General features: G+C 43.9%; 1 protein-coding gene across 4 annotated transcripts; it reads left to right on the top strand.

Moving 5' to 3' along the window:
• Positions 1–801: 801 nt before the first annotated feature.
• RAD51 (RAD51 recombinase) lies at positions 802–7881 on the top strand. Of its 4 annotated transcripts, none has more exons than XM_031607245.2 (10): positions 802–873; positions 1392–1491; positions 2305–2442; positions 3173–3290; positions 3605–3696; positions 4255–4349; positions 5105–5218; positions 6362–6491; positions 6729–6850; positions 7118–7881. In XM_031607245.2, exons 2-10 carry the CDS (start codon positions 1405–1407, stop codon positions 7239–7241), a joined length of 1020 nt encoding a protein of 339 aa, XP_031463105.1. In that variant the 5' UTR covers positions 802–873; positions 1392–1404; the 3' UTR covers positions 7242–7881. The 4 variants fall into 4 exon arrangements, with proteins under 4 accessions (XP_031463105.1, XP_031463106.1, XP_031463108.1 ...); XM_031607246.2 differs by lacking the exon at positions 802–873 and adding an exon at positions 880–999; XM_031607248.2 differs by lacking the exon at positions 802–873 and adding an exon at positions 1006–1168.
• The last annotated feature ends 3237 nt before the right edge of the window (positions 7882–11118 follow it).

Here is an 11118-nt window from a genome sequence, read left to right as displayed (position 1 = left end):
GGAGAGATATTCCATCTTTGCTTCATTTCTGTTGCCCTCCTCTGGACACACTCCAACAGGTCCATGTTTCTCCTGCACTGAGGATCCACATCTGAATGCAGTGCTCCAGGTGAGGTCTCACAGCGTGGAGCAGAGGTGTTCCCTTGGTCTGCTGACCACGTTTTTCTTCATGCAGCCCGGGAAAAGGTGTAAGGCTCACAGTGTGCAAAGTGAACCTATTCTTGCTTCCTCATTTGTGTGCAGTTAGATTTGGGAATTATTAATAGGCTTTTTTAAAGCTAGCTGCATGAATATTCTGAATTATTGAAGCTCTTATCTCTTTAATATCTCATATCCTTTATCTTTGCATGATCTTCTCCTTACAGATGCCTGGCCAGCACTAAAAGGGATTTAATAAACACTGTAATGAAAAGCACAAACCCTCTGCAGATATTTCTAATGAGCCTGGCCTGGAGCTACTGCTGGAGTAGTGTTCTCAGCGTCTGTAATCAACATTAGGACAAAATACAGCAGTGCGATGTTAATCCTAATCAACTAAAACAGAAGCAGATGGAAATCCTTAAAAATTGTGGTCGGGAAAAGCAGCAGGGAGGTGCAGATTTTCCTGTTCTGCGTTACACTGCATTACATTCAGATGCAGAAGTCCATCTCCCCCCGTGTTCTGCTTCCAAGAGCAGCACCCTTGAATTTACGTGCGTGTACATATAAAAAAGGGTGCGGCTCCTTTAAGGCGCCGCCGGCTCCCGCTAAATCTATTGGGTGGGCGTGGCTCCGCGCTCTCCCCCGTCACGTGACGCGGTGGCGGGCTCCGCGTTCTTCCCCCGTCACGTGACGCGGTGGCGGGCTCCTCCGAAACGGTGGCGGCCGCGAACGGTAATGGCCGGGGCGGCCGCGCGGGTTGCAGCGGGCGGCTGCGGGCCTGGGGAGGAGCGGCGCGGCGCGGCGCGGCGGTTGAGGCGGGCTCGTGAGGAGAAGTTTGAAAAATAACGCTGGGTTAAGGTGAGGCGGGGGCGGCCCGAGATCGGAGAACGAGAGGAAACGGGACAGGCCGCTTCCCGGCGCGTGTGGTGGCAGAACGCCGGGACGCCGCCCTGAGCTCAGGCTGCGGGTGGCCCCGCTGGAGCCTCCCAGCACGCCGTTCTCGGCGTCCACCCGAGCAAGCGCTAAGGTGACGGTTCGCTAGCGCTGTGCCGATCTTTTCACCGTGATCCTCCTGAATGCTCGGCAGCCTCTGTGCAAGTCAGTCGAGGCCTTTGTTTTTAGAGTGTAACGCTGCCCAGGACAGCGCGCAGAGGGCTTTTCTCACAGTGGGAAGGGGCTTCGCTGCTCTGTGTGCCCGTGTCCCGTTTGTGTTGCACCCCGTGTCACCAAGCTGTCCGCTTTCCCTATAGGCCGGCTGCAGCCATGGCCATGCAGGTGCAGTTCGAGGCGAACGCCGACACATCTGCAGAGGAGGAGAGCTTTGGCCCAGAGCCCATATCTAGGCTGGAGGTAAAAGGTTTTGTATGATAGGGGCAGTGAGGCATTGGCACGAGTTGCCCCGAGAGGGGAGATGCCCCGTTCCTGGAGACATTCCTGGTAAAGCTGAACGGGGCTTTGAGCACCTGTTGGCACTGTAGGTGTCTCTGGTCATTGCATTATTGGACCAGCTGCCCTTAAAAGTCACTTCATACAATTTTATGCTTCTATCTTTTCCTTGATATTTGTTAGTTACCTTCAATATTTATTAAATCAACGTCTGCTTTTCTGCCCTATTTAGAGAGTAGCTCTTGCAAACATTGCATTAAGATCACTTTTTTAAAAAGACTATTTGTTTGTAGGCGTTAGGGTGGTAGCATTGGACGTGCTGACTTGTAATAACAGTTTGATTTAAATCTAAATGAAGTTAGGATTGTATAATAGAATCATAGAATTGCTCAGGTTAGAAAAGACCTTCAAGATCATCGAGTCCAACCACAACCTAACCATACTACCCCAACTCTAACAGTCCTCTGCTAAATCATGTCCCTGAGCACCACATCCAAATGGTTTTTAAACACATCCAGGGATGGTGACTCAGCCACCTCCCTGGGGAGCCCATTGCAGTGCTTAAGCACCGTTTCTGTAAAGAAGTTCTTCCTGATATCCAACCTAAACATACCCTAGTGCAACTTGAGGCCATCTCCCCTTGTCCATTTGTTTGTAAGTGTTAGAATGATAACACTGAACGTGCTGACTTGTAATAACAGAGTTTGATTTAAATCTAAAGGCAGTTGAAGGTATTCAGTGATTGGTGACTCCTTGTGTCTCTTTTTCCTCTGTCAGCAATGTGGTATAAATGCAAATGACGTGAAGAAATTAGAAGAGGCTGGATATCACACTGTTGAGTCTGTTGCACATGCACCCAAGAAGGAGCTGTTAAATATTAAAGGCATCAGTGAAGCCAAAGCTGATAAAATCTTGGTAAGGATGTTAAGCAAAAACTTTAAGCTGAGAAAGTCAAGAAGGTTTATTTTTGCTGTTTTAAAGTATTCCAGTGATTTTGGAAGGTCTCCATTAACGATAGACTGAGAAGAGTAATAAGGCTTATTAGAGATGTGATATGGCTTTTTATGGGAAGAGATCAGAAGAGGCTAGGACCAGCTTCAAGAAGAAGTAAAGAGCTGGAGGGAATAATTAGGACGGTCTTTAAAAATTGTGGAAGATGTGGAGAGTATGGCCAAGACTGTCATTTTCAGCTCAGTATTTCTCATGGTAAGGAGGCTTGAAGCAAAGAAAGCATTTTTTCATACAGGATATGATGGAGTTCTGGAACTACTTGTCCCACAATGCTGTAACCATCAGTAGCATGAATGGTTTAATTATATAACAATAGCAAGAGCTAAGTGCAGTGTTAATGAGATAATGATCACACAGGGGCACTTGGTGAACTCAGAGGAATTACCAGATAGTGAATCAGTTCCTTATTCCCTGAATTTTTACACTTGTTCCCCAAGCATCCACTTGTGGCAGCTGTCAAGGCACAGGGTGCTTAGTTAGGAACCAATGGGCTGATCCCATACAGTTGTTCCTCTGTTACAACCCTCTGAAGTGCAGTACTTCAGCTGGCTCCTGAGCTTTATAGTACTAGTTACTAGAGGGGTAAATGAATGGGATGAGCTCTCTTTGCACTGCTTAGTTTGGTTCTCTTTAGGCTGAAGCAGCTAAACTGGTTCCAATGGGTTTTACCACAGCAACGGAATTCCATCAGCGGAGGTCTGAAATCATCCAGATCACCACTGGGTCCAAAGAACTTGATAAACTTCTTCAAGGTAATAACTTGAGTTCTATTTATTGATTAACTTTCGTGATCAACTCCCTGTTCCCACTTGTAATGTAAAAGCACAATTAAGTTACTTCAGCTCTTCAGAATCCTCAGAAATAAACTTAGCTGAACTTCTCATCTTCAGAATGAGCAAACCTCAATATGAAAACCAGTTTTTCCAATTAGCTTGAAAACTTTCAGCCAAAGTTAGTGTTAAACTCAAACTCAAATTAAAACTTTGTGTATGCAGTCTTTACTGGAATTATGTGACAATCTTTTTTTCTTTTTTTCTTTTTTTTTTTTTCCCTTGCTTTCGCCTAGGAGGAATAGAAACAGGGTCCATAACGGAATTATTTGGGGAGTTTCGTACTGGAAAAACACAGTTGTGCCATACTTTGGCAGTAACCTGTCAAGTGAGTTATCTGCTTTATTAAAATAAAGTATTCAGACAACACAGTTTTTGTGTATTTGCTAATTTTATTTTTGCCATTTTCTTACAACCCCCCCCCCCCACATATATACAGCTGCAAAGAGTGGATTTTATCTGTTCCCAAAGAGTTCTCGGAAACTTTTCCAGCAACCATGACTAAACTTCCAGCTTGTTAGGGTTTTTTGTTCCTCTCTTAACCTGCCTACTAGCATTACTATAGCAGCAATTACGTTTGTTATTTTTTTTTCCCTATGTTTGGCCTGTTTTGTAGCTTTTTTTTGGCCTTAATTTTCTGGTCCCATTAACAGATGTTAGCCTTGTTGTGTAATCATAGGTCTTAAGCACAGAGAGGTGCTTGAAGCTGAGCTCCTGTCCTCTTGCACAGACACTGAAGACAATTACCTGTCTTGTCACTTTTCCCAGACAAATGTGACTTTAATCACCATAGCTTGGTACATTATTTATTGTGTGAACATCAGCTGAAGCAGTAACTGGATTACTTGTTACTGATTTCATATTCGTAAATGTGCTCTTCCTTTAGCTTCCCATTGACCGAGGAGGTGGAGAAGGAAAAGCCATGTACATTGACACTGAAGGCACCTTCCGTCCAGAACGTCTTCTTGCTGTGGCTGAAAGGTCTGTACTTATGACTGGTAAACAGGCATTAGGTGAAGAAGGGAAAGCATTTCCTCATGGTGAGGCAGCCTAGTTAAAATCAGCCAGGCTCTTTAAATTCATGGACTGTTAGAGTAAGAACTATTCTTAAGCAACAGCCCCTTCCTGCCTCCTGGGTTCTATCACTCTGCCTACCTAGATGCCCTTTAGACCAATTCATTAGCTGTATTTTATAAAGTTTCTATTTTTACTTAGCTGTGACATAAGCTAACATCATTGTTCCCTGGCATATGATGTTTTCACTTAATATCCCCCTCAAATTTAGTTTTACAGTTGCTGACATACCAAGATTTTCCTTAACTTCTGCAAATATTTTGTAACAAAGATTCTTTTACAAAAAGTTTATTGCAACAGCACATGGAATTTTTTTGTTGAGAGTCCCCCCTGACCAATTGGAAGGCAGTTTTCTCATCTCCTGCCTCTACTTCAGCATATTCAGAAGTGTCTTGTATACAAATCAGGGATAAGGTAATTAGTTGAGTTTCCTGAAGGCAATAAAAACTCTGCTGGTATACGCAGATTCTTGTCATACTTAAATATCAAACCAGTATGAACTGTGCTGGCCCACAAGAGTTGTTCCCTTTTCTTTAGAGAGAAAATTGACCTAATCAACGTATCATCCTGCATGAATGAAATAAAGTCAAGTTATTGAGAGGTAGCAGTAACTCCTGTTGATGAAGTTTGTTGCTGAAGACTTTTGTCACTGATGTCTCCAGGTATGGCTTGTCTGGCAGTGATGTCCTGGATAACGTGGCGTATGCTCGAGGCTTTAACACGGATCACCAGACCCAGCTCCTCTATCAGGCATCTGCTATGATGGCTGAATCACGGTAATAAGACCTCAACTTAAGATGGAGTGATTTTTGCACTGGTCCATTATAAACGCGCTTGTACAATTCTCTTGCACTGGTTCGTCACCTGCATTACATGACTGAATTGTCAAAGTAACAGCTTACATTTGAAGTTGTTCTCAGACTTATGCTTTGACACATGCATGCAATAAGTTTTGTGTATCAGCTGAGATGTGTGAGTAATTCGGTTGTGAGTTAATACCTGTTGCTTTTGAAATGTTGGATGGTAGAATGAGTGCCAGTCCAAGAAACAACTTTAAAGATCACATTATATAATTGCTTTCAGAAAGAGAGTTGATTTAGAGCAGTGCAGCTGTTGTGGTTTAGCCTGGCAGGCAGCTAAGCACCAGCTGTTCACCTCCCAGACCCCAAGAACGTGGGGGAGAGAACTGAAGACAGTAAAAATGCAAGAACTCTTGGGCTGAGATAAAGACAGTTTAATAAGAAAGAAAACAAAACACAACTGCTACAAAAAATGATGGCACAGTGCAGTTACTCGCTACCTGCCGAGCAGTGCTCTGCCTATCACTGAGCAGTAGCATCTTCCCAGTTTTGTTGTTCAGCATGATGCCATTATGTACGACATTACAGGATATCCCTTTGGCCAGCCTGGGTCAGCTGTCCTGGCTCTTTTCCAGCTCCTTGCAGACAGGGCAGCAGGAGGAGCAGAAGAGTCCTTGACTCAGTGTAAGCACAACAACTAAAACATCAATGTATTATCAACATTTATTTTTACCTTTTTTTTTTCTTTCCCAAAATAGTAGCATACCAACCACTGTGAAGAAGATGAACTATCCCAGCCAAACCAGGATATGTGCAGATTGCTTTAGTTTGAAACTGAGGTTTATGAGACCCTTTAGAGGGAAGGGGGGGGGTGATATGAGGTACACAGGGACCTGTTTACCTGCAGTATACCCATGGTAAAACACCTTACAAAGGGTTTTATTTCATAGTGATCTGAACGCTGCAGATTGACTCTGTGATGGTAAAAATAACAATTCTGCTAACTGGCAGGTGAGAAGGACTTATATCCACATCTGTATGCAGCTTACAGTTGACTCAGATAGTCACATTATTCACCACTGGAAACAATTCTGAGAATGCTTTATGTAACTTCTCCAGGTATGCACTGCTGATAGTGGACAGCGCGACAGCGCTGTATCGGACAGATTACTCTGGAAGAGGCGAGCTGTCAGCGAGACAGATGCATCTGGCCCGATTTCTGCGTATGCTTCTCCGACTTGCAGATGAGGTAAATGCTGAACTTTGCTCCCTTGGGGACTGGTGATTGATTTTCTTTCTCTTGTGAAGCTCAGCAGTCTTGTACAAAAGGCGTTCTGCCTGCTCACTGTCTGCTTCTGTTGTATTTTGAGAGTGAATATCACCTGCAAAGAGGAGAGCAGAAGTACAAGCATGCCTTTTTTTTTTTTTTTTTAAATTTATTCAGGTGGTGGAAAATGATTTTGCTTTGTTGCTTTTCTCCTTCTAGTTTGGTGTGGCTGTTGTGATCACTAACCAAGTTGTGGCGCAGGTAGATGGAGCAGCCATGTTTGCAGCAGATCCCAAGAAGCCTATTGGAGGAAATATCATAGCCCATGCTTCCACCACGAGGTGAGAGAACAGATTATCATCTTCCGTTAGCTTTATTTTGGAAAATCTTGTGTCACTGAATACGTACTTTCTAATTCTGGGTCTTTCTTTGGTCTGTCAGTGGCACTTCCAGTCTGCTTTGCAGAAACAGGTGGCACTCTAAACAGGTTCATTTCTTACAGTTCAAAGTGTGCTACGTTCCATGTAACGTTTCAATGTAATGTTTTAATAATTACAGTCAGGATTCTCTGGAAGGAGGCTATACTTTTCTTTCTTTTTCCCTTTCAGACTTTATCTGCGAAAAGGCCGAGGTGAAACCAGAATATGTAAAATTTATGACTCTCCTTGCCTTCCTGAGGCTGAAGCAATGTTTGCTATTAATGCTGATGGAGTGGGAGATGCAAAAGAGTGAACACTTCATTTTGTTCCCTGTGTAAACTAAGACTGGGTGGCCACAAACGGTTCCTGTGACGGAAGCTTTCCCAATGCAGCTGCTGTTCAAATGCTGGCTGAGGATTCTGTTGTATTTCAGCATACATGTTCATCATGTGAATCAAATTTGAGACATGTCTTCAGGTGTTGCTTGGAAGAGATTGTTCCTCCTGGGCTTTAGTCACGTGTTAGTTTAATTGGTTTCTTGAGAATATTTTCAGAGGACCATATGCTTGAAGTTTTCTTCACAGCTGTTGCTCCCGTTGAATTCTACAGGTGGACGTGGCACAGTGATCCGAAAATTTGTGGCAATAGTTTGTAATTTAATGACTTTGAAGTAAGTCAGGTAAGAAAAGTGGTGGCTTGAGAACATACCAGGTTGCCTTAATAATTAATTACAAAATAAAGCAGAATAGCATTCCACAAAAAGAATGTGTGAATATTGCTGTGACTGAGATTATCATTGACCCCTAATCTTTTTGTTAATTTTGCTTTGAAGTCTGCAATATGCTGCTTTTTGGGAACTGCTAATTTACATTTCAATAACGTTGTTTATTGTATGTCATTATTTCTCTGTGGAAATCTGCTTTTTAATAAAAAGACAGTAAAAATATTGATGACATTACAGGTGTCTGGAATTTAGCCAGGTGCTAATTTAAACTGAGGCACTCTTTGCCTGCAAATAGGAAAAAGATGCAGAGATCTTCAATGACTCAATGTGGAGTGTTTTTTCTACAAAACACATCATTTCCTTTTCTGAGACATACAGCTGCTCGGTTGCTGACACTTGCCCTACGTACAGGTGAAGCTGTGACCAGCTGTAAGACCCTGTCCTTGCCTGCACTCTGCTACGTGCTGCTGGTGGCCGACACTTGGCAGCGGGTTGTTGTAGGCCGACATGACTTGACACAGTCCTCCAGTGTTAGTGCTGTACAGTTTTATCTAACAGAGACATTATGTTCTTCTTTTCAGAGTCTCTGAACAACTGAGGTAACCTCTGAAGTTCCCTCTGTTCATCCAATGCTTAGCATGCAAACTGCTTTTCTCTATAACTGCCACAAAATCCAACAACATGGGAAATATTTTTCCTCTTCTGTAAGCTCTTACACAGCCCTCTAAGCGTTTTTACAGCCCAGGCTTGGAACACAGAGGGATTTGGGTCTTTTGTTTCTTTTAAGCACAAGAACCTTTAGGAATGTCCTCAAGTTATCTGATGACATCCCATAGCAAGTATTTCCATAAAGGCTTTAAGTTGCTTGTGACTCAAGGCTATGTAATATTAATATAAGCTTATTGTCAACATTGCTTTCATCTCAAGGAACTATAATTAATAATATTTTGGAAACATTTTTCCTGCCTTTCACTGAAGTATTTGTCTCAGTGTTTCTCAAAAACTCTAAAGCTTCCCCTAAAGAAGCAGAATATCATTGGGAATCATAACTTTAAAAGCTCTTAGAAGTTTTTGTGTGTTCACACAACCATCTGGCTTGCGTTCACTCAGCCAACTTTTGCTCTGTTAGAACCCACACCTAGAGGTGAGAAGGGATTTATTATTGAAGTGTGTACAGAAATGGGTACATTGTTCTGAACTACTCATTGTTTCAGCCTTTATTTTCAGAAGAAATTTAAAACATAAATTAGTTTCTCTGTGCCATTCATGTGCACAGTTCATCACTCTGTCTTGCTCAGGCGTTAAGATGAGCTTTGGAGAGCTGCTTTCTATATCCAAAATCTTGCACTAAATGTCCTGGCTCTTAACCCAGGTATCAGGTTTCAGGGGAACATCTTAACGTGGCATTTTGTCTCATCTGATGCCTTTAGGAGCTCATGCCTCAGCACTACACTCTTCCAGATTTGTGGCACCACTTATGTGTTCCCCAGCAGCACTGTGCCCACTCAAGCTTAAAAGTCCTCAACAGCCCCAGAAATGCCTTGATTGCTCCTGTTCTCAAACCTTTTGGAAGAATACATGAGATACAACCATGGTTTTTTACTGTGGGCAGTACAAGAGCTGTCCCTTTGGTCATTCAAGTGCCACGCTTAGGTCATACCTTGAAACATTAGATAACAAATGGACTAGCAAAAGGTGAACATAGGGAACACCAGCCATTAGTTTCACAGCCTCAGTGGGAGGCAAAGCCATCCCAAGCCCCCAACCTGCTACTGAACCTCTCAGAAAATTGCTGAACTTATTTCCTTACTGACATCTAGATATCTTATATATTGCATCTGCTTTTGAGCAGATCTCACCTGATTTTTGACCAAATGAGAGGGATGTGATGATGAGAGCTGTGTCTGCTGGCTTCCTTGGAGAGCCCAAATGGGTGTTTTCTTCCCCAGTTTCAAATTGTCTCTAAGCCACTTCAAAGCACAGGAGGGGCAGCAATGTGTGCAGGGGAAACAGAAAGGAGGTTGGTGTCTAAGGCTTGTATTTTGGGGTTAAATGATGGGAAAATGTCTCTCTCTGCTGTTTCAGAGCCACGGTGAGGAAAGCCCCTTAAACAGGCCAATGGCCAGAAGGAAATGCTTCATTTATTTTGAAATAAATTGGGTGCTTTCATGGAGAAGTCAAATCCTACTTTTTTTAACCAAAATAGTATGGGGAAAAAACACTTTTTTTTTCTTTTTTTTTTTTTTCCACCATTCAGAGCCCATCCTTGCCTGTCTATAATCCCCACCCAGAGGAACAGCTGCACAGCATGAATACTTATTCTGTTTTTTGTAGAGATAGTGTATTATAATTGAATCTCTGTAATAGGTCAGTATTTCCTTAGCTGCTCCTGTGCTCCTATCTCAGTTATGAGCCAGAAAAGGCAGCATCACGGTCTGGGGGCAACACACGGCATCAGAGACCAGCCAAGGCAACACTGTGAGAGTAAGCACCAAAGTCAAGGAGAGGCAGCTGTATAACATTCAACAGGGGTGGAAGCAGAAGGAGCGAGCTGAAGCATTGTTATAAGGAAGGAGAAGCCAAAATCAGAGCAGCCCAAGGCAGAGTCTGGGGAAGACCAGGGAGAGGGAGAGCCCCAGAGTTGTGATTAAAGCTAATTCTTCTGGTTTTGTTCCCCAGTTGGGTTGGGGTTATGAGAAAAGGTAACAGGAACCAAGTCGGTTCAGCGCTGTTCACCTGCTGTCTTTTGGGATAGTAAACAGATAGTGAAAGAGACACTGTAAAGCTCCATGCAGCCCAATTCACGCTATTTGTGCAGAATCAATTTCCCATTGCCATGGAAAACTGCCTTTTCTTGGCCCAGGGGACATTACATGCACGTATCAGCCTTGCTTGGGGTGAGACAAGACAATGAAATCATCCTTTTGGAGCCACTAAGCAACGTCCCCAGAGCCACCCCACATCCCGCACCTCACCTCTGCCATCAGATGACTTCTGGGAAGTGGAGATGCTCAGGTCTGGTGACAGTGCTGCCAAAAGCTGCACTGAGATGATTGAATCCAGCTGCAAAGCCCAGAGCCGCAACTGCAGTCGTGAGTGGGAAAAATAAAGCAAGAAAATCTCTACAGGGGGACAGGGATGTGTAGCATCACCCACCCCACACGGGTCCATTATACTTTCAGGGAGAATATGGGTGATGCTAGCAAGCCCCACGATAAAGTTCTGACTGCTGTCAGCACCCCGCTGCTCCCTGAGCCCCACACCCACCCACAGCCCCCCCAGGACCCTGCTCCCTCCTCACACCCAAATCTTGGAGCTCCCCAGCATGATCCCATCTGTGTGTGTCTAATTGAGGCAGCTCCGCCTGTATTCTCCCTTCCTCCCCCCCCCAGCCCACAGTGGCCTCCCAGGGGGAGGAGAGAGGCTCGGCCCCCTCGGAGGCAGCCATAAAGCTGCGCCGATCCCC

This window comes from Phasianus colchicus, chromosome 5, assembly GCF_987193195.1.
Source record: "Phasianus colchicus chromosome 5, bPhaCol1.hap1.1, whole genome shotgun sequence".
Classification (NCBI taxonomy): domain Eukaryota; kingdom Metazoa; phylum Chordata; class Aves; order Galliformes; family Phasianidae; genus Phasianus; species Phasianus colchicus.
This window is presented reverse-complemented; position numbering and strand designations above follow the sequence as displayed.

Coding starts and splice junctions, on each gene's coding strand:
- RAD51 (XM_031607245.2), top strand. CDS start 1,405: ATGGCCATGCAGGTGCAGTTCGAGGCGAACGCCGACACATCTGCAGAG. Junction 1,492..2,304: donor AGCCCATATCTAGGCTGGAG/GTAAAAGGTTTT, acceptor TTCCTCTGTCAG/CAATGTGGTATAAATGCAAA. Junction 2,443..3,172: donor CCAAAGCTGATAAAATCTTG/GTAAGGATGTTA, acceptor GGTTCTCTTTAG/GCTGAAGCAGCTAAACTGGT.